This window comes from Trachemys scripta, chromosome 7, assembly GCF_013100865.1.
Source record: "Trachemys scripta elegans isolate TJP31775 chromosome 7, CAS_Tse_1.0, whole genome shotgun sequence".
NCBI classification, from domain to species: Eukaryota; Metazoa; Chordata; order Testudines; family Emydidae; genus Trachemys; species Trachemys scripta.
The window spans coordinates 41451633-41475645 of NC_048304.1; the positions used below are offsets into that span (position 1 = coordinate 41451633).

Below are 24013 nucleotides of genomic sequence, written 5' to 3' on the forward strand. Positions count from 1 at the left end.
TCAGTACCAACAACTGAGAGGATGTAAAAGTTGGAAACACCAGAGATCAAAGTACAAGATAAAAAAATGGATTCTCAAAACCAAAAATGTCCATATTCCACTTTTTGTCTTTCCAGTTTGCCATCTTGTTCAGATTCTACATTTTGCAAATAATGCCATGTACAAGTTAAACAAATGTAACCACCTCCTCTCTGTAATGGGATACAAGGAAGATGTAGAAAAGTCCAAGTAGTAAAGCCTCGCAAAACAAAACAGCTCTCTACCCCTGGCCCAAATCAAACAAACAAACCCAAGTAAGGCCTTTTAACTGTTTCCATGTCCACTAAGTACTAGTAGCATTGAGAGAAGGGGACCACCTATCAGAGTGATCATTGTAGTTGCTTTGACCAACATGCTGCCTATTGCCTGAAAGGCAGCATCTGTGTCTGGATGCTAACGGAGAAGTAACATGCCTGCTCAGTGGTTTCTGACTCTGTGGTAATCAGCTCTCCACAGCTCATCGTAAAAGAAGCTGCACACCTTCTTAACAGTTTTCTTGATAGCCAACTCCAGCTGTGGACTCTGAAACTGTTGATGTGGCATATGTGTAGACTACTCCCATGCAGCGACCATAACATGCCTGACTTGTTCATTATTGATTCTAGTTATTCAGTAACCTACACACCCCCACCTCCAGGCATTGCAGTATCAAACTGCCTCCCAGGTACTGTGTACCATATATTTACAAACAAAGAAACAATATTTCTTTCCAGCTGTAGGAGAAATAGCTTAGTTACTTCCTAGGGTTTTATTAATTTGTTTATATAACTGGGTGTGTTGTGTTGTTTGAAGAAACTAAGGGGAAGCCAAATCAGAAGAACATTTTGCTTTTATTTCTGAAAGCAGGCATGGAACCTATTCACATACTTTATTCTCATGTAACTATCAGCCATGGATACAGTCCTCAGAGCAGCTCATTTTACACCACTCTGGAAATATATCCCAAGATGGTTTACCCTGCCTGCCATCTTTATAAGTAATTTGTACTCTGGAAAAAAGTGTCTAGATTGCTATCTTTCCAGAATGCACAACAATGCAAGATCGAAGAAGTTAGAAATAGATATTTGTATGTCAGGTGATTTAAATCTAGCATGGGATATATCCATTTCCTTAGTGGAAAAACCACTAACAAAACTCTTCCTTTTACCACAATCTCACACAGAGTAGGAGATTACTTAATCTAGACTTTGAGAAGAGAAATATTGTTGTATCTTTGCCTCTGCTTGGGTTCTTTGGCATACCTGACAATGCTTCTCATTTTTATTGCTTTAACTCATCCAATGCCAGATTGTCTCTTGGCCTCTAACATTCCAGCCAGAATAGGCTGGCTTGGCTCTCCCTTTAGTCTATCACTGCCACTGTTTAATAAGCCGCAGACCTTCAGCTGTCCCTTATCTACTGTCAGTCCAGAAAGAAGCTAGGAATTGAAACCAAAGCATTTGTCTCTAGTCAGAGCACAAGGATGCTCCATGTCTCAATTTTCACTCTATTAAATGAGTTAGATTCCTGATAGTAATTTGAAATTCCTGAAAAGCAGCCGCTCCTCTTAAAAACCTATGTTCTATATAATTGTATGTGATGTATCATCACTCAAGAGCAAACACAACCCCACCAAAAGTGGTCTTAAAGGTTTATTAATCTGTAAGACTTATTTTAAAAATGGAAAGGTAGGTTTTGTGCAAAGGATTAGAAGTCTGTACATATTTTGTAAACCTTTCCAGGTACTTACACATTTTCATGAACTTCCTGTACAATTTTTTACTTTGGTAATTACAGTAAATATTTTGAATGTTAGCAAAAATCTTAAAGGCCCTGAATCTTGCTAAACTCAGAATGCCAATCCCACAAGTTGCTGACAACCTCTATGTTAGGAGCTGAATGCTTTCAACTCCCATCCATTTCAATCACAGCTGTAGATTCTCAGTACCTTGCAGAACTGGACCCAGAGAACATAAAAAAATATAGCCAAATACAAACTACATTGCATTAAACATTAAGAGTATCCGATAAAGCAGCAACATTACACTTGAACCAATTTTCAAAATTTTTTTATATATACATACACACACACACACACACACACATACACACACACACACTTTTTGAATTAACAGATATCCCCACATAACAATAAAAGTGCAACTGTACAGATAAAAATGGCCATATTTACGGACCTGTTATCCCGACAGCTGTTCAAAATTTGAAAAGTTTCTAACAGTTTATTTTCAGTTCAGCTGCAATATTTTTCCCTGTTAAACCTTTGAAAGACCACAAGTCTGAAGCCAGACATTTTCATTTTGTTGTAATTCAATACACATTTATCAAAAAACATTGCTGGCTAGCACTGTCAAACTTATTGTTTTGCTTTAACTTTTCTTCTTGCATCCTTATGTTTCTTCCGGCATTCCTGGAAATATTAAAATGTTAAATGGCATTAAATGCAGTTTATAAACTCAAAAATTGCTCTTTGAAATCTGCTTTGCTTGTATATTTAACAGAAATTAGCCAGCTCTGGCAGATATAAGGAATCAATAGTTTAAGTGGACATCAAACACAAATTGTACATATTATACAGACAGTTAATTTTTATTTTACAAAATTCCCTGGTCTTGGTATGATATTAGGCCATTCTGAACGTCCAAATAATTCATTTTTATTAACAAAATAAGCCACTTCTTTTAACAAGCAACTCCTCCCCTCCTATCATAATGAACTCTTTCAATTATTACTGAATTACAGCTTTAATCACTCACCTCAAGTAACAATCTACGTCTGTTTTCCCAATTATCTTTTTCTTCATTGAGGTTTGATGATCTGCAGAATAGCTTAGGACCATCTACACAAGAGATCCATCAGAACAACTTTGAGCCAGGTTAAACACAACTTAACCGTTTTCTTTCTTATAAGCTTTTGTTTGAAAAAATTGTAGTAACATTATAAATTACCGTATATTCTCGTTCATAAGCTGAGTATTTTTCGTAAAAAAATGACGCATCAAAGAGCGGGGGTCGGCTTATAAACGGGTCTATGCCAAAATTTGATGATTTTAAACTCTATGGAATCATTAAATTGAATATCTAATAGATTGTAGTTTTGTTTACCTGGAGCGTCTGCAGGCATGGAGCCCCTCGGCTACCTGTGGCCGCGGTTCGCCGTTCCCAGTCAAGTGGTTCCCGCAGCTCCCATTTGCTGGGAACGGCAAACCGTGGACACTGGGAGCTGAGGGACTCTGTGCCCGTGAACGCTCCAGGTAAACAAACGTCCAGGCCCGCTAGCGGCTTACCCTAACGGGCCAGGAGCCAAAGTTTGCCAACCCCTGAAATATAGGTTCGGCTTATGAAAGGGTCATACAGTTTTTGATATTTTTACCTAACCATCTGGGGGGGAGGGTCGGCTTATAAAGCAACGGGCTAATGAATAAGTATATATGGTAATTTGAACTTGTGTATGGAAAGTTACCAGGACAAGCTATTTTGAATTTATAAAAGAGAGACATTGTTTTAGCTCAAATTTTAATAACAAACCATTGGTGAAAATATGGACTTGTGTCTTCTTTTTTAGATTTATTCACCTTAAACCCTGCTTCTAGCAGTCTATTTATAATGTACCTATCAAACCACATAGGTGCATTAACCATACATTTTTAAAAAACCCAAACATGTCCCAAGACAAAGACAATGGAAACTCCACACTATGCAATCCTTACAAAAAAGCAAACTTAAGTCACTTTCTCCAATAATGCTTGGATAAGTAGGAGAGCCTTGCAATTGATCCTCAAGCAGATGGCTGGTTTTACAGCATAAAGTGCCTTAACGGTTCTCAAAATGTAGCTTTAACACAGGACCTTCTAATTCTTTTTAGGTGACACATCTGAGGAACTGTCCCACATTGAGATGTCCCACATTAGAGGTTTTTCAACAAATTGATAAATTAAACAATAAGAAGTCACCAGGACCAGATACTGAAATTCTGAAACATTCTAATTAATCCTTATACCACCCCATATGAATTAAATATTATACTTATATAATTTGTTACAATGCCTCTTCCTTAAATTCCATCATCCTGTAGGAAAAATTTGGATAAGTTCAGTTGTACCTCTTAATCTTTCATCATCTTTGGAAAAGAAGAAAAATCTACTCGTCTTCATCTGTGGTAAAGACTGAGACCTGGAAAGATAAAGAAATTTTAGTCTCAGACAGACGAGCAGACACTACTATCTCATTCCAAGTGCAAAAAATCATCCTCCATGAAAGGCAAATTATTTTCTAAACACTTAAGCATTTTAAAGAGGAGAGGCAATTATTGATTTAGTCCTAAGTGGAGCACCTGGTCCAAGAGATGAATATACCTGGACTGCTTGTTAACAGTGACCATAATATAATTAAATTTAAATCCCTGTGGCGGGGAAAACACTACAACAGCCCAACACAGCAGCATTTAATTTTGGAAAGGGGAACTACACAAAAATGAGGAAGTTAGTTAAACAGAAATTAAAAGATATATTGCCAAAAGTGAAATCCCTGCAAGCTGCATGGCAACTTTTTAAAGACACTATAATAGAGGCTCAACTTACATGTATACCCTAAACTAAAAAACAGAGAACCAAAGAAGTGCCACCATGGCTAAACAACAAAGTAATAGAAGCAGTGAGAGGCAAAAAGTCATCCTTTAAAAAGTGAAGTTAAATCCTAGTGAGGAAAATAGAAAGTATCAAACTCTGGCAAGTGAAGTGTAAAAATTTAATTAGTAAGGCCAAAAAAGAATTTCAAAAACAGCTAACCAAAGACTCAAAAAGTAACAGCAAAAGAATTTTTAAGTACATCAGAAGCAGGAAGTCTGCTAAGCAACCAGTGGAGCCACTGGACATTCAAGATGCTAAAGGAGCACTCAAGGACGATAAGGCCATTGCGGAGAAACTAAATGAATTCTTTGCATCGGTCTTCACGTCTGAGGATGTGAGGGAGATTCCCAAATCTGAGCCATTCTTTTTAGGTGACAAATCTGAGGAACTGTCCCACATTGAGATGTCATTAGAGGTTTTTCAACAAACTGATAAATTAAATAGTAATAAGTCACCAGGACCAGATGATATTTACCCAAGAATTCTGAAGGAACTCAAATTTGAAATTGCAGAACTACTAACTGTGGTTTGTAAATCAGCTTGTCTACCAAATGACTGGAGGATAGCTAATATGACACAAGAGGTGATCCTGGCAATTACAGACCAGTAAGCCTGACTTCATTACCGGGCAAACTGGTTAAAACTATAGTAAATAACAGAGTTGTCAGACACATAGATGAACATAATTTGTTGGGGAAGAATCAACATGATTTTTGTAAAGGGAAATTATGCCTCACCAATCTACTAGAATTCTTTGAGGGGGTCAACAAGCATGTGGATAAGGGGGATCCAGTGGATATAGTGTACTTAGATTTTCAGAAAGCCTTTGACAAAGTCCCTCACCAAAAGCTCTTAAGCAAAGTACGCTGTCATGGGATAAGAGGGAAGGTCCTCTCAGGGATCTGTAACTGGTTTTCAAAATGGAGAGAGGTAAATAGTGGTGTCTCCCAGGAGTCTGGGACAAGCACTATTCAACATATTCATAAATGAGCTGGCAAAAAAGGGTAAACAGAGAGGTGGCAACATTTGCAGATGATACAAAACTACTCAAGACAGTTAAGTCCCAAGCAGACTGCGAAGAGCTACAAACGGATCTCACAAAACTGGGTAACCGGGCAACAGAATGGCAGATGAAATTCAATGCTGATAAATGCAAAGTAATGCACATTGGAAAACATAATCCCAACTATGCATATAAAATGATGGGGTCTAAATTAGCTGTTACCACTCAAGGAAGAGATCTTGGAGTCATAGTGGATAGTTCTCTGAAAACATCCACTCACTGTGCAGCGGTGGTCAAAAAACAGAATTTTGGGAATCATTAAGAAAGGGATAGATAATAAGACAGAAAATATCATACTGTCTCTATATAAATCCATGTTACGCCCACATCTTGAATACTGCGTGCAGATGTGGTCACCCCATCTCAAAAAAGATATATTAGAATTGGAAAAGGTTCAGAAAAGGGCAACAAAAATGATTAAGGGTATGGGACGGCTTCCATATGAGGAGAGATTAATAAAACTGGGACTTTTCAGCTTGGAAAAGACGATTAAAGGGGAATATGATAGAGGTCTATAAAATCTTGACTAGTGGGGAGAAAGTAAATAAGGAAGTGTTATTTATTCCTTCTCATAACAGAAGAACTAGAGGTTACCACATGAAATTAATAGGCAGCAGGTTTAAAACAGACAAAAGGAAGTATTTCATCTAACAACACACAGTCAGTCTGTGGAACTCTTTGCCAGACAATGTTGTGAAGGCCAAAACTGTTACCAAGTTCAAAAAAAGAACTTGATACTTTCATGGAGGATAGGTCAATCAATAGCTATTAGCCAAGATGGGTAAGAATGATATCTGTAGCCTCTGTTTGCCAGAAGCTGGGAATGGGTGACGGGATGGATCACTTGATGATGGCCTCTGATGCTGGGGTGGACCTGGGAGGGTGCCAAATAAAAGGATTTTTTCCTAGCTGCCACATAAATCCTGATATTCAGTAAGTACTTAATAGCCACAAAATATAAAACCAGATTTACATTTCTTTGCAGTTTTCACTTTCAGAGGCTTCTGGCTCATCATCTTCCTCTGAGCTGCTGTCCTGGAAACGAGGATCCTCTTGCCATGCTACTCTTGCAGGTCTTATTGTTTCAATTACGTAGGGCTCTGCAATAGTACCACCAAAAAAATCTCATCATTCCCCTGACTACAAAGTGAGACTTCTGTTTAGGTAAGTGTGAAATATCTGATTTGGAAAGGACCCTTTTTGTGCTTTCAGAAGAATACACAGATTTTCCCTATCTTTCTATAAAAAAAACAAGGAGTCCAGTGGCACCTTATCTTCTCCGGTGGCACTTATCTTTCTATGTTTTACATTTCCATCCTCAAAATCTACAGTCAGTATCATTTTGGCTTAAGTAGAGAACAGCAGATCTCCTTTGAAGCCAGTCAATGTTACTCCTTATTGGCCAGGGAGATTGCTGTTAAGTATCCTGAGGATAAGCATAGTGCCTAGGTAGAATTCTCAGCCTTTGCAGATCTGTCACAGAAGAGAAAAGGACAAGAATACAACTGTTTTCCCTGTACGATACAACACACCACCCAAAACCAACAGCACAAAATTCCAAGTAGAAAGCAATTCTTTACATGCAGATTGCGACACTGGTAGACCAGTTCACTTGTATGTTAATAGTGTTCAAAACAGATGTTAGATTTGTAAGAATATGTTTAGATTCTATATAATACTCGTAAGTTTCTCCACACAGTAATCTTACTTGTAATGTCTGTATGCCATGCTATAAGGAAATATTCAAGTTTTGCTTAATTGTAAAAATTTGCTTTAAATTTTGCTCAGATCTGTCCATGAGTTTTGTTTAATCTGTTTGACAGAACGATGATTTCATACAACCTGGTGTGTCATCTTATTAAATATAATCTTAAGTGATTCAAATGTTAAAACCAATAAATGCCAGTAAAAGCAAACTATTAAAAAAAGTTCTAGAATCTGCAATGTTACCTTCTTTCACAGCTGATTTGTTCAGATCATCACCAAAAAAGGAAAACGTGAAGCCACTAGATTTTTCTTCTACATTGCCCACAACATTAAGTCTTAATATATGCTGGTCAGCCAGAGTTGATTCTTCCACATCGTCATGTTTGTCCCAGGGTATTATTTCACTTTTTTCAGTTGCACATTTTGTTGATCCAAATACCTCTTTTAAATCCACAGCAACATCATAGTATATTTCTTTAGATACTTCAGGCAATTTCTCTGCCTCCTCCCTTTTCTTCTTTCTTTTAGCTTTACTGGAATTATATTTATTAAAAAAAAAACCCAATTATGCACTGGACAAACATTTGAAAGGTATGAGGTTTTCTTTTGGCTGATCTTTGAGGATTATTTGTATTACTTACAGGAGACCTATCCAGGGAAATATTTGAATCCACTAGCAAGTAGTTTGCTTTTCCGCATTCCTGTTTTCTCATAATTTCAGTTTCTGGTAATAGGATGCCCTAAGAGTTAAAGGATTACATCCCAGTCTCATCAATTTGAGCTAATTTTTCAACTATTTCCTCTCTCCAGATCATACAGATAAACAACCTACAGAAGGGAAAAATTCACGTTTGACCTTAAGAGACTGGTGACAATTCTGATCTATTGCTAGCATCATCACTACTGTACTAAAAGGAATCTTTAGTGTGTCTACATTTTACTAGGAGTGGGGAGACTTGCAAAGGGAACAGCAGAGTAAGCAAGGAGAGTGCCAGGCTTGTGGCCTCCAAATACTTTCGAAAATCAACCCTCAAGGGGAAGAAAGTTTGTCTTACAACTATCAAGAGGTGAGAAAACATTACCTCTCTTTTTCTGTAGTATCTGTTTTCCTTTCAAAAACTGCATGGTCTTGCCTTGTGGGGTCATAGCGCAAGGTATTAATATCTCTGTATGAATAAGAGGAAGAAGAATTTAGCAATACTGTAACTAAATGTCTAAAATAAAATATAACCTCACTGACAAATGCAATGACATTTTTGGCTCATCTTATTTGTGTTCACAAGCAGATTGGAACTTACTTTTGTTTTTATACAGTCAAAAAATTATTAGCATTATGAGAGCAGATCAGTGTGTGTTACAGACTGTACTGTGAAGAAAAAGATTCCACACAGCACTCTTCACATCAAATTATTCAAATATTCAACATTAAACACCTGCCCATCATTCTTTAGGAAACAAAGTTAATACACAGATATGTTTTATCATTTGGAGATTAACTGAGTTTATGGTTATTACATCCAGAGCTTCGGATTTCTCCTTAACTTCCAAATATACCAAAAATGGAGATTGTTTTCCTTTTTAAAATCGAAAATGTTCTTGAAATTAGCTAATGAAGTCCAAACTTTAGATCAGAGGAAAACAGCCTGATTGCAATATTCCATCCAGCCTAAAGACAATATAAAATATTCAACCAAATATTCTGTTCCACACACAGGCCCCTCTTGCCCTGTGAAATTAAAAGTTGTTAATTTATGCTATTACAGAAGTTAACCCAAACAAAATAGGTGATTTGACTTCTGTCAAGCAAAAATTCCAGGAAAGGAGGCCATTGAATCTGTTGAGAATATCGTTAGGAAATACATAAAAATCTTTATAAGATTCATACAATTGTAAAATAAGCATTGTGACACAGTTGCCTACCAAACCGGGCTATTCGCCAATAATGGAAGTTGGAATTGAAAATATATTATTTGAAAAATACCTCAACACACCACCATTAAAAATAATCATTCTTGTACTAATTCAGCCCACAGATGGATTGCTCCGCCAAATGTATGGATTAAAGATACAGATAGGAGTTCAATTTTTGAAATGTATTATTAAATGCACTGTATCTAGAAATTGTGGCTTCCTTGGGCAATGAAAGTTAGAACATGTGGGATGGAGGTAGAGAATCCACTCCTAACACACAGAAGAAACATACCAACAGTAGTAAGGACAGGCTATAAATGAGACTGTATGTTTTTACAAAACATTTGATGTTGATGAAGAGCAGAAATGGCAATTGCGTGCTGCCAGTAACATCCATCGCAGTCTACAGAAATCAAAGTCTAGTCTATTAACCCACTATTCAACTTTTCAGTATAATTAGCCATTTTGAGTTTGTCTCTTTTTGGAGGGGAAAAGAAAATAAGGAAGCACACAAATGTGGTAGATTTTAAGCTGTTTGGGGGGCAGAGAGATCATTTTATTAACCCATAAAGTCTCATGCACAATGGCACTATATAAATAATGATTATCACCAATAATATCTATTGTCACACTGGGATGGAAAGCCTGAATTCAAAGGGGACTTTCCATGCACGTGACAAGGTGCTAAAGCAGGATCCATACTTGAATTTTTTGGTATTTGTTGCCAGTTTGCTTGATTTAGGATGTTCTAGGTTGATCTGCAAGAGACTTCCCAATATCTCCAGGTTTTTCTTTTTCTCAGCAGCAAGTTCTCCTTCCTCATCTGTCTTCACTTTCTTTGCCTCTTCTAGGAAAAATATATAAAAACCGCTATGAAATGACTCCTTGAAGCATTCTTCCAATATTTAGACCACTAGGAAGTTAGTTAAGAAGCTCACAGAATTTTACGTTAAAAGGTGTGGGCCACGTTCTCTATTCCTCCCTATTTTAAAACTTTTTAAACAATCCATTTTGTTTTCCCCTCAAGTTATGGTCAAGCTTTGTTTATGAGGGGGTATGGGCATTAATTTGACACAAAAGATAAAGATTTAATCATTTTCTGTCCCATGATTTTCTTTTATAATTATTAATTATAATAATTATTTACCCAGCCATTGTCATTTAAGGCTGTTAAGGGACATTTCTTGGGTTATAGACAAAAATATCCAAGTGAGAAGTAGGATTGGCTGAAAATTTGACTTTTTTTTTTTTTTTTTTTTAAACAGGGTTGGTTTGTTTGAAATGTATTTGTTTTGTGTTGATAGGATTTTTTTTTTTTATTTTTTGGCAAAAAATTTTCTTTTCAGGAAAATATTTTTGCAATTTTCAACCAACTCAATTGACAACACTCCCCCTTGTGGTTATTGAATAGCATGGTACTGCAAGATACATAAAATCCAAGTATACCCAAGGGATAAAAAAGCAATAAGCAAGGTTACTCTGGTTAATGGTACCCCCTTATCTTGTGAAAGATACCAAAATAAATGTATTGCATCATCCTATAACAAAGAATTTTTTTTAAATGTTGACCACCTAACAAGGAAATACACCCCCACATACACCCCAAACTAAAGTTTCCAGTAGCTAAATGGGGCATTTTATAAATATGTTCTCTAAATTACAGATGCCAGTACTACTTACTTTTACATTACCTTCCCATGAGGCTAAATCCAGAGAAGGGAAATGTGTAATAAGTAATTCTAAATATTCAAAAACTTAGGCTACATCTACACTACAGCGGGGAGTCGATTTAAGATACGCAAATTCAGCTACGTGAATAGCGTAGCTGAATTCGACGTATTACAGCCGACTTACCCCGTTGTGAGGACAGCGGCAAAATCGACTTCTGCCGCTTTTTGTCGGCGGCGCTTACTACCACCTCCGCTGGTGGAGTTAGAGCGCCGATTCGGGGATCGATTGTCGCGTCCCGACGGGACGCGATAAATCGATCCCCGAGAGGTCGATTTCTACCCGCCGATTCAGGCGGGTAGTATAGACCAGGCCTTACACCCATCATGCCTCTCTATTATTACTAATTAGTTGGGACTACAAATTGCTATGGAAAATAAGAGAAAATGTTTACCTTCCTCTTCACTGCCACTTTCAAGGAACCGAGCATCCATACGAAATCTTTCATCTGTGCCAAAGCGTGATTGTAAATGCATGAGCTACATTGATAACAAAACAAAAAAATTAAGATTAAATGTATGCAGTCCAGGGGGGAGGGATAGCTCAGTGGTTTGAGCATTGGCCTGCTAAACCCAGGGTTGTGAGTTCAATCCTTGAGGGGGCCACTTAGGGATCTGGGGCAAAATCAGTACTTAGTCCTGCTAGTGAAGGCAGGGGGCTGGACTCGATGACCTTTCAAGGTCCCTTCCAGTTCTAGGAGATAGGATATCTCCATTAATTTAATTTAAATTTAAAAACTTTATTACAATCAGACAAGCAGTAACAGTTTTAACTTGAATCATGGCCATGAGTTAACATAAGCTTTCACTGTAGAGGTTCTCCGGAGAAAATTTTTTAGTGACCTCAGAGTGCGGCCACCAACTCGCTAGTGACTGTTCTCTCATTTTTTCCTAAAATACTTAATTAGCTTTAGGAAAAGCAAATAAATATGCACATAGACACATCCAAATCATTGTAATTTATTCATTGCTAGCTAGTAAGTCTGTTGTGAAAAGTGATATTAAACATACAAGTATCACTTTTCACAACGGGCTTACTTAGCCCTGGCAAGCCTGGGAACAAATTAAGCCCTGGATGGGGGGCCAAGGGAGGTAGTGGGGGGCTAAAGCCTGAAGCCCTGCCACCGGAGCCTAGGGCCTGCTGCCACACAGCCGGAGCCCGAAGCCCCGTGGTCAAAACCTACTACCCCACCACCCCAGGGCTAAACCCCAAAGCCTGAGCCCAACTCCCCTTGGGAATGTGGGGAAACTCACTGGGTGCCTGCTTCTCCAGTGTTGTGCCCTAGGTGTCTCCCGGGGGGGGGGGTGGTGGCAGGGTCCAACCCCTGCTGGTGACCCCAGTAACCAACACCAAGGGGGGGGGCATCCAGGAGGGGGCCGCTACTTGGCCCCTGCCCTTCCAGCCCAGGAGGCTGTGGCCACAAGAAAGGTCCCTGGTGGCTGCATTTGGCCACGGTGACCACATTTGAGAAACTCTAATAAATCTCTTTTGAAAATACCATTTGACTTCAGCTTGGGAGGTTTGGGAATGAGCAGTTACATCATGGAGAAAACATTATTCCTCTACATCTAAATGGACTTTTCCAAATCAGGTATTCCCATAACTTTGCCAACACCATCCTATTTAAGTAACTGCAGATATTATTAAATAGATTCACTAACCTTCTCACCAGCTTTGCCTTCAAACTGGGGTTTGATTTGGAATCTGTCATCTTCACCTGTAGCATCTTGCTCATCGTCACTGCTCTCAAACAACTTCCCAGAAATTTTACTAGTAAATTCCTTAATTGTTTAATAACAAAAAAAACCAAAACAAACTGAGGAAACAGTTATAATAAGTAGTTCTAAGAACACTATCAACTATTACCCACTTGTTTTGTATGACTTTCCCAAAACAGCTGGAAGCCAACACTCTCATGATATCGCATTTATTTCTACTAATTACTGATGTCCATGAATACTTGTAAAAAGAGATTACAGCTGCTTTACATGTTCTGAGACAATTCTTTGGTAATTTTATTTTATAGTTGTGATCATTCAAGTGTGGCAGGAGCACATTTCTGTATACAGTAACAGCACTTTTCCCTATGATTTTATCCTATAAGTTACTGTGATGCTGAGACAGCAAGAGTTAAACAACCAGCAGGCTGGGTGACCTGAAAGCAACTCTTAAGGACATATTAGAAGAGTATTGAAATAGTAAATATGGTCATTCCTTGACATAGCTTTAATAACTATCTACAAGTTGACTAGAATCCTTGATATGGTTAGAGAATCAAGAATAAATACTAATCATATTTGTCTGTTTAACTATATCTTGTTAGAAGTTTAACAATGTGATCTAATTAGCTGTCTATGTTTCATACCTGAATTCTATTGATTCAGAGATCAAAAGGGGGAAATTATAATTTAGATAGGACTTGTGATATAATAATGTTATTGGCCACACTTCTCTTTGAAATTTGTAGTAAACTACCTGTGAACTGTTTGATAGTTCATTGCCTTATGCTAATAAATATAACTAGTTACCATTGTATACCTAGGAAACACAGATTAGCCTCAAAGCAACAATGTACATTACCTGTTCTTCATTCAAGGAAGGCCAGCTGTGATTATTTGCTGTCAAAAGGCTTATTCACTTAACTTCAGCTATAAAGTGTTGGGCCTGATCCTATTTTATCGCAGATCTGTTTAAAACTTTGACAGGGAAAATCTCAGCCTACAAGAATGAGGTCTCTAGGTCTACTCTCGATTAACCCTGCAAGTCTCATGGAAGCATTTGAACAAACTCAGCACATGGACTGCCTATTTGACTATAGGCTTTTAAATTGATTACAGAAGGATTTTTACAAATCAGCAGCCTTATCATCTCTGCTATGAAACTGATCTAAGAACTTTGTTCATATCTCTATGTATATTGATCTTTTAACCATAGCAACTTTCTTTTTATTAATAAATCCTCACTATATTAGACTTGGCTGTCTGGGTGGGAACCAAAGGGGACTGTATTTTGGCTTCTTGGTAACCAGTAAGGTATTATGGACACTGTATGGTTACTGGCTTGGTGAAATGTCATCATAAAATAAACCACCAATTCTGGGGATCATCTACCCTATTATTTGCAGTTTGCCCAGAATAAACAGTCTCAGTGTAGCCCCTCCAGGCACCATGGTCACAGTTACACACTTCACATTCTTGCAACTGCATATCTGCTTAGTATTTGTGAAATGCCTTTAATGAAGGTATTTCACTGGTGATGCAGATGACACTTTATCCTCTCAAATCCATATATTCAATAAAAACAGTTTGATACTTATCATGAAGCAGTATTTCATTTAAACTTGCTTTTCTCTAGGTTTCACAGTGGCCGTTAGGCTTTCATAAAAAAGTTAATTTGGATTTTGAAAAATGTTATTCTAGGAAAGAGTTTTAGATCCAGTTTTTAAGTAACAGCCTCCACAGACTGCCTTTCGCTTTACGAAATCTACAATACAATGGAAGTTACTTGACAAATATAATTGAAATGATAAAAGTCAAGAAAAATGTAATGCAGTTGTAAGTGACACTCAGCAGCAGCAGCCAAGAATGTCACAGCAAAGTCTTCCAGAATAATTATGGCTCCCCACCACAGAGTTTGGGCCACTGTACAACAACTCACAATGTGGAGCAAGGACCCCAATGTAGTAAACTAACCTCTAAATAGAAGTCAGGAAAACAAAGGGATGGGAGGGAGAAAGGGTGTTTTACACTGAACATTGACAGTGGCCCTAATTTTAAAACACCTTTGAAAAAGAAAGAAGCTTTCAGTTCAGGCTTTAAAAGTGGATAGAATGAAAGACGTTAAGGGAGAGGAAGTTCACTCTCAAACGCATCATCAGCTGCTGACCTACTGCATGATGGTGGAACCCCTGAAGAGAGGTGGTGTTACAAAAGATATTGATTAAGTGAAATTCTCAAAATTTACTCAAACTCTACACCATCAGTCATTTTAAAACCTAAGAGGGCCAATTTAAAATTTATCCTCCACTTTATATGTAGTAAATGAAAAGAATCCATGGCAGATGTAATTTTACCACAGTTGCTCAATTAATAAGCAAAAATCCCTCTGCATTCTGAACAGTGGGTAACATAGAAAAGAATATGCCTATTGTTCAGATAGCAAAAGCCCATTTTCGTACAGTGTACAGTCAAAATCTTACACTACAGTTAAAAACAATAAGATACATTTCTACTCAGTTACCAAAACCAATACCAAATAAAAACAAGGCTCCAATAAATTGGAATGCATGACAGGCTTGACATTGTGATTTATTTTAAGAAGCGTAACCTAGTTCGTGTATTTCAGTGTCATTATTTGTTGGTTTTTGAGTTACATTATTTGGGATGGAGTGAGGGCTAGTGGTTAGATGATAGAATCATGAACTCCAGATTTCCAGTCCTTTTTCCACCACTTACTCTCTGCACAACACTGGGCAATTCAAATCTTTTCCTTTTATTTAACTGACAACAGTGGGAAGTGGAGTTCTAGCATAACCACATGCAAGCCTCTCCATGAGACCATTGCTCTTACGGTTTGTGAGTTGTGATATTGTGTGAACAATGCACTGCAATCAATTTATACAAGTTATTTTATCTAGTAGAGTGCCTGATTTTTTCAGTTTCCAAAAAGATACTCCAAAATTTGCATCGTCTTTAATTTATAAATTAATGTTTTAACTCTACGAATATGCACCACTTATTTTGTGTCATCTATTTTATATCCATTAGTACAAAGGACAATATTCAAGATTTGATCTCAACTCTGAATACGAGTAGGTGTTGCTCTTCAGTACAATACATACTAGCAAACTGGGTAAGTGAATGCCCTCTTAGAAATTAGGCTGGACTTGTTTCTAAGCCACTTACTTTTTCAGGCAGATTTCCTATAGTCACTTCTTCCTTAGACTTCTCTTCTACTTCAGCTTCACTTTCTCCATCTGAATCAAATACAATGTGCTTATGCTTGCTTGCTGACTGGCTTTCCTGGAAAAGGAGAGACATTGTTAAGTTTAACATGCCAACATTGGTTATATACCGTGGGAACTACTGCTGGGAACATTTACAACAGTAGAGAATGTAATTAATTCACCTAATTGTGTTTTCTGGAAAAAATCCCATGACTTCCCAGTATACACCTTTTTGGACATATCCTAAAAATCAATCTGGCAAAGAAGATAGGCGCTGCTCTCAAACACGATTCAAACCACAGCAACATCTTAGAGAACACATACTGGAGATACTTATTAAACCAGTATTCTTTCAGTACTGTTTAACTGTTCAGAGACAAGTTGAAAGCATACTTACCAGGTTCAGAAGAGCCCCTTGAATAAGTTTCTTCTGTAATTCTCTCTCTTTCTGTCTCTCTTGTACAGCCGCCAGCCTCTTCTGATTATCCTGCAGTTGTTTCTCCTTTACATCTGACTCACTTGAGATAACAGTAGGAATGCAAAACTCTTCTTTACTTTTGTGAACACTTTTCTTATGGTTCTCACATTTCTGAAATTTAGAGGCTGAACCTTTACTGCTTGCATCCTTCTTTGGTTTCTCAGCAAGAGAGTCTGGGCTTTCCAATTCACATTTAATGTGTTTCTGTGCGACAGATAAAACACTATCTGTGTCAATGCTTCCCTCCTCGCTTCCAATGATACTAGTTGTGGTGCAGTCCCCACTGTCTCCTCTGTTTGCTGTTTGAGCTTCTGCATGAGAATTCAAGTAGTTATTCTCTCGTAATGAAGGTGGTTTCCAAATAGGCTTTTCACTTCCACCTTCTGAATATTGGGAATCTGACTCCTTCTTGAACTGGTTGCTGAGAGTATTTTGCTTCTTTTTCACACTTCTGTCTTCAAGTGAAGACAATATGGAACGACTAGACTGTCTGGGAGCTGAGTGTTTCCCATAACAAGAACAGTTTGGTTTTGAAACCTCTTCTAAAAATTTATTTTTCAAATCAACAAGACTTGAGGCATTCTGGTTATATTTTCTTTTACAGCTGCAAGAACCTTCCTTGCTCATCTCCTCAAAATTCTGATTGTCACATAATGACCCTATTCCTCTGAAAGGCTGAAATTTCAAACTGGAGATATTTTCCATTGGCTTCTCATCAGCACTCTCCTCTCCCTCTAAAATGGCAGCAACTATATCTTCAGGATTAATAGATGTTTTAGTTGTAGAGTCAATTTCATAAATTTTTCTATTATACTTGGCGTCACTAATATTACCGTCAGTTTTGCACTGACTATCCCTCCGCTTGCCTTCTATGTCTCCTTGTGAAGATTCAATACTTGCAGTGGCTATTGCTTCTAACTCATGTAACGTAAGATCTAGGCGGTAACAGTTTTGCATCATGTCTTCATAATCAGAGTCAGCTTCAGATTCACTTGCTTCATGCTCTGAATCAAAACTAGTAGACCCAGACTTGCTGTCAGCTCTGTTGTCCTGTAGTTCAGAAGCCCGGACTTTTGCTGTTTTGTTATGCACTACTTTTTTGTTATTTTTTTCTCTTAACTTATCTGGTGACAACACAAAGGAATCATTTGCAGAATCAACGCTTTTGTCGTTTTTGAAAGTTTCATTCCTAACAGTATCCTTCCTTTGCATTTTCACCAGCTCAGAATCTCTTGGAATTTTAGTTTTCACACTGTTTTTATCTGGAGTTTTAGTCACAGCAATAATTTCATCTGTATCTGCTGAATCATAATCCGTGTCATTTTCAATAGTCTTTCCTTGTCTGTTACATCCCTTACTCACTTTCTTCATAATATTTGGATTGGTTAAAGACCAGTGAGTGTTGTATTTTAGCTCAAAATTATCCCCCACAACTTCCAAATGATCACTTTCAGATTCAACATTTGTTTTAGCTTTCTGTATTTCCTTTTCTTTCTCTATCATTGCCCTGATTTCTTCTTCAGAATCAATATCACTGTCTGAAATGCTGTTTGTATTCCTGTTAGTCTTAACACCAGATGCCAGGTTCTTATCCAGAAATAATTCTTTCCCTTTCACGTCAATACTATTAAGACTAGGTGTCTGAAGTAATTTAGACAGACCAGTTGATTTGGAGTTTGACATTTGGATTAATTTTGTTTGTGTTAAGTTTGCTTTTTTTGATTGCAAGTGGCGACCTGGTGTTTTATTTAAATTTTCACTACTCTGTATCCTCATTTTTTTTGGTGTTTTTTTAATTTCAGGGAACTCTCCTCGTCGTTTCTTGCTCATGCTGTCATCTCCACCTTCCAACTGCCAAGTGAGCTTCGATATGGGAACTGTGTCAGTCAAGTCTTGCTCCAGCTTTCTAAGGTTGTGGCAATATTTTGATGGGTCATATTTCATTATGTTATAGTTAGAGTTAAGGAATAAAAATAAAACCAAGGAGGCTTCCACTTTTCAGCAAGTAACAACTTAAGTTATAGGGACAAGAACAATAGATGTTGTCACAGTTACTGGACTAACTGCACCTCTGAACCCTCCTTGTTCCTTTGAGTGCAGCTCCCTTAGATCTCAAGCTTCACCCATCACCCCCCTATAAGGGAGGAATCACAGAATTCTCCGTCTCTCAGACCAGGCTTTGGGATCCAGTCCCCTGTGATCAACTGTGACTACGTGAACATACCTTATGTTCACCACCTGGTAGTTTTCTTCCATTTGGGAGCAATGACAATGGTGTCAATTAACCATTAGCCCTTGTAAAGCAAATAATATTTCATAACAAAAGCATTAAAAATATCTTAGAACAATAAAGCAGTGTATACACATGCCTGCCTCTCCCTAAGGCTTGCTATTCCCTGGCTCTGGGAAAGGCCCAACTCCTTATGAGAGCCTCTGTGTGTGTCAGCCTGTCTCTCAGCATGTTAACCCCACCCTTTCCCTCCTGAGAATGGCTTTTAACTATTTAGTGTCCTTTTGATCTCCAGGCTTCCAGCCTGGCAAAACAAGGCTTGCATCTTCATTGGAGACAAGATATAGGATCCTCTAAGCTCATAACTCCCCCTCGGCCCCCCACATTGTGCAGTTGCCCTCCAGTGTTTGCTAGGAGGTTATCTGTAATTGTTGTGCTGCTTTCCTTGCTTTCCGCCCCGCAAACTAGATTAAGCTAGATCAATACATTCCTGCAGATGAGTCTTATAACCCAGTATAAAATAACTTCACCGTACCGACCAGGTCACGTACACTGTTCATAAAATTATTACATCAGAGTATTTATATAGCAACTCCACATCCATCACAGACGATTATTTTTAAAGCTATGTTTTCTGAACTTTTTAAGTGAGTTACATGCAACCTGTAACTATCCATCAAATTGATGCAAGTTTGTTGCAAGATTTAGGATGAAGCCACCAAGTAATCAAGCACCAGAGGAACACTTTTCTGTTTTTTTTTTTTAGCAAAAACATATTTAAGGTGAGTCAATTTGTTTTTTGCACTCTGATCCTTTCCATAATGGCAAGAGAAAAATTTGGAATTCTAATCATTAGCCAATATATACCCATTCTTTGTGAAGCGTAACATTTTAATTACCTCCACATAAGAAAGACAGTAACTGCACTGTATTTTGTATCAGTAATATGAAGACTGTTATGCAAATACCTCCTTCCCCCAGTAAAGATGGTAAACAAATGGAGAGAATAATGGAACTGTTTCTATGATCATTCAATGTTTACTCAAGCAGTAGGAAAGGATATTTTGCTTTTGTGTCGACCCTTAAGGTGAAGGATGGGTAAAACTCTGCCAAATTTACTAACTACCCAATCCTGTAAGAAAGAAAAATATACAATTATATCCGAGTGAAAAAAATTATATCAGACTGAAAAAAAAAAAAAGGGATTAAATGTATCACAGTAAATAAAAAAAGGTAGTCCTAAAACAAAATGGATTCTGAATTACAGGAATACTAATACAGTAACTCCTCACTTAAAGTCGTCCCGGTTAATATTGTTTCATTCCTGATCAAGTAGGGAACATGCTCATTTAAAGTTGCGCAATGCTCCCTTATAATGTTGTTTGGTAGCCACCTGCTTTGTCCACTGCTAGCAGGAAGAGCAGCCCGCTGCAGCTAGCTGGTGGGGGCTTGGAACCAGGGTGGACCGGCAGCCCCCCTCCCCCAAATCAGCTCCCTGTTGCCCTAAGTTCCCCGTGTGGAAGCTGCCCAGCAGGCAACCAATTGCCGGCAGTTCAGTTGTCCCTCCCCCCCACTGCAATGTGCTGCTCCTGCCCTCTGCCTTGGAGCTACTCCCAGGAGCCTCCTGCTTGCTGTGCAGGGAAGGAGGGGGGCTAATGTCAAGATGTCCCCCTTCCCCCACTCCTGTCCCCCACTTACCCTTTCTCCATATAGGACAGGGTGGGGACACGACAGGGCTCAGGACAGAGAGAGCTTGCTGGCCGCAACTGCTGTCTCAACTTCCTGATCTACTTAAAAAGGCAATGTACTTAGAGTGGTGTCAGCGTACTTAAAGGAGCAATGCGCATCTCTCTCTCTCTGTCTGCCATGCTGTCTCCCCCTCCCTCCATTCATGCTGCCTTGTAGAGTGTGAGGCTATAGTAACAACAATGTGTTAATCCTTGAGGGCTCAGCAGAATGCTAGATCATCATTTACTAGTAAGGTATTCCCTGGGAAATATCCCACCCTCTGACTTCACCACTTCAACTAAGGTGTGGGGGGTGTGGTGGGGGTGGGTGGGTGTGGTCTATGAGAGCAAGAGAGATTTTTGTCTGGTGAAAAAAAATTCCCTGGAACCTAACCCTCCCATTTACATTAATTCGTATGGGGAAATTGGATTCGCTTAACATGGTTCACTTAACGTGGTAAACTTTATCCTCTCCCTACAATATGGGCTCTAAACCTGCAACAATTTATACTCATACTCAACGCCAAGCACTGTGAATAGGCCTACTGATCACAGGGCCCAAAATGAGTGTGTTGTATAAGGCAGCTCATATACAAGATTTACATGGTTTTATAAAAGCTAATTCTAGACATTGCTATGAACTTTAAATGACAATACACAGACGCAAAGATAGCCAGCTCTATCCCCTCCTAAAAAAAACAAACTGGTATCTATGCTCATATTTTATAAGGATTATAAAATTGAAGCTTATTTTGTACAAGTCAAAGCTACTCTGTCACCTTGTATGTATTGTCTCCTGTAATCAAATATACAAATCTGAAGTAAACTTAATGTGAAAGCAGCTTATTAGAAAGCTAAATAAAAGGGTGCCTGATGCAGTTGTCTTAACTCAGCAGAACGGATACCCCACAACACCTTATGATCCGGTACTTCTGTTCCTGGCACTGCTTTCATGTGAAAATTCACAACTCCAGCTTTATTCAGTGATTCCAACAGATTTCCCTTGCCATCCGTATGTGGCTTTTCCTTCTTCAACCTTGCTTCTTGTCTCTCCTGTGCCAATCTGTATCAGGCAGTGCATGGTTTAAGCTTACCATGACATAAAAGCAAAAATAAAAAAGTATCTGTGTGTAAAGCCATCATTAGTGATGGATCTCTTACACTTATGGACAACCATTCACTCTGAGCCAATGTGAAACATATCGAAGATATGTTTTGCCAATTCACATTAAAACCAGGAACAAGGCTCCCTCCCAACTAACTTTTTAATAAAGATGAATATAACAGGTACAATAAGCATGCCACAAACGTACCAGTATGCTAGCAGTTTCAATGAAAAATAAATAAACATTTAAAGCAGCTAATGGAGAACATATAGGAAAAGGGTAAGGGAAAACTGCAAAGTGGGCAAATTAACAAATATAAAAAATACAAAACACTGTAGTACCCAAACTATCTTCTTAGACGTTATTTCTTTATTATTAAGTCTGTTAAAATCCCATTTACTTGGATTTGAAGGGAAAGCAATATCCAGTGGCTTTTGCAGGTTCATTATAGAAGAGCATTCTTTAATTAGAGCCTCTTACAAACAAGCTGTCAAAAAGTTTACTTAATACAGTATTTGACAAATACAAAGGTAAAAACTCAGGCCATGTACATTTAAAATTGGTAGGATGAATTATTCAGACACTGGTTCATTTGTATTTTGCAAAATTATATATATATATATATATATATATATATATATATATAGCCCTACCAATTTCACGGCTGTGAAAAACGTGTTGCGGACCTTGAAATAAGCCTTGCTCCATGAAATGTGATGTCCCCTTGTTCCTACGAGCGCCCCAGCAAAGGGGGCTTGTAGCTCTGGCTGGGTAGGAGAGGGACAGGACTTGTCCCTCCCCTGCACAGCTGCTCTGGGTGTGAGGAGGGAGGAAATGATCAGCCCCACCTCCCTCTCCGGGATCATCTTATGGCTGCAGGAAGCTCTGCGGTTGCTGCCTTTAGAATCCAGCTCTGAAGGCAGCACAGAAGTGAGGATGGCAATTCCATGAGCTCCCTCAAGCAGGTTTGTGACACCCTCCCCCATCCCCTTTTGGGTCGGGACCACCACGGTTACAACACAGTGAAATTTCAGATTTAAACATCTGAAAACGTGAAATTTATCAATTTTCAAATCCTATGGCTGCTAAATTGACCATAATGGACCGTGAATTTTGTAGGGCCATATATATTTGACAGTATTAGTGTGACCAGACGTCCCGACTGATCTCTGGTCGGGACGCAATTTTTTGCCCTGATATTTTGCGTGGCCGGCAGCACTTGGCTTTTTTTTTTTTTTTTTTTTTGAGCCCCCTCTGTGTCCCGATATTTTCTTCATCTCATCTAGTCACCCTAGACAGTATGTGGCAAAGTAGTTCGACAGCAACAATATACATTTGTATATTAACATTACCTGTGCAAAAAGCTTTCTTTGGCCAATTCAATTTGTAGCGTTCCACCTTTCCACCTTGTTTTATTTAAAATGGACATACCTAGGAAACAAGCATTAGACAGAAAATGACTATTACCCACACATAAAATATTTAAGAAATGTTTTTAATCATGTCTCTTTTTGCTATATTTTGGAGCATTATGAGACTGATCCTGCACTCAATTAGACTACTCTGTTGATTACGGGTAGCAACTTTAGGGTCTAATATGGAAAGCAAAAGATATTTTCAACATCCAAACCCTATTTTGACTAAGAGTAAGTTAGCCAGTAATAAACAAACACTGAAAGATTAAATAGCTCATTCCAAATAAGGATTCAAAAATTCAGATACATCTACTTTCTTAGGTTCCCTTCACACTCTATCCAGGCCTCTCACACTATCTTCAAATAGGATTTACTTTTCTTTCCCTCCTTCCCAACAGATCCTACAAGCACTGGCAGACACACTGGCAATACTGAGAGATGGAGATTGGGAGGGAAGTCCTTATTCCATATAAAGAGATTAAGGGAAGCACAAAGTTTTAGGCTGATTCTTAATTATGTTTAAATAAGATGGCCTACCCTTAAAAAGAAAGTTTCCCTTGTCCTTTTTCAAAGGTACATTATCAACCCCCGTCTTCGGGTGCAGATAACTGTGCTGAAATAATCTCAACTGGCTGACTGCAGATTACACAGGAGTTGAAGTTTTGTAATGTTCATCTGCCTAGCAGAAGAGACTGGGAATCTGTATTTCCGTTCTAAAAGAATTAAACTGACCTCCTTAAGGAAAATAAATTTTGCTTAACCCATCATTTTTATTCCCTTTAGTCTCAGTCAATTCTAATGTCATATACAAGTATCAATGTATCAAAGAGAAGAAAATATGTTTAAGCTCATTTTCTAAACCTTCTCACTAAGAGGCTAACATATGCACTTCGCTCTCTCTCCCTCCCCCCACCCACTAGGCTATTCTGATAAGACCATTGCCTCCACCTCGTAACATAAAAACACAGATACTTCAATAAAATACATTATTTTGAAGAGCATCTTCCATAAACATTGATTCCTAAAATAACTGAGCTAAA

General features: G+C 38.3%; 1 protein-coding gene across 6 annotated transcripts in view; it reads right to left on the bottom strand.

Moving 5' to 3' along the window:
- NOL8 (nucleolar protein 8) overlaps positions 1–24013 on the bottom strand; it is a 43562-nt gene that overhangs the window by 16634 nt on the left and 2915 nt on the right. For 5 of the 6 annotated variants that reach the window (XR_004646481.1, XM_034775885.1, XM_034775881.1 and 2 more), the window contains exons 4-16: positions 22911–22989; positions 21368–21515; positions 19789–19857; positions 16415–18442; positions 15977–16093; positions 12734–12853; positions 11467–11551; positions 10047–10191; positions 8516–8599; positions 7677–7966; positions 6700–6826; positions 4138–4208; positions 2793–2875 (exon numbers count right to left, since the gene is read on the bottom strand). Coding sequence is in view for 5 of the 6 variants with exons in the window: in XM_034775885.1 (XP_034631776.1) it covers positions 2793–2875; positions 4138–4208; positions 6700–6826; positions 7677–7966; positions 8516–8599; positions 10047–10191; positions 11467–11551; positions 12734–12853; positions 15977–16093; positions 16415–18442; positions 19789–19857; positions 21368–21515; positions 22911–22989 (3446 nt within the window). In the remaining variant the exon portion in view is untranslated. Of the gene's footprint in view, positions 1–538; positions 2447–2792; positions 2876–4137; positions 4209–6699; positions 6827–7676; positions 7967–8515; positions 8600–10046; positions 10192–11466; positions 11552–12733; positions 12854–15976; positions 16094–16414; positions 18443–19788; positions 19858–21367; positions 21516–22910; positions 22990–24013 lie in introns of those variants that run through there. The other variant, XM_034775884.1, reaches the window with a different exon arrangement.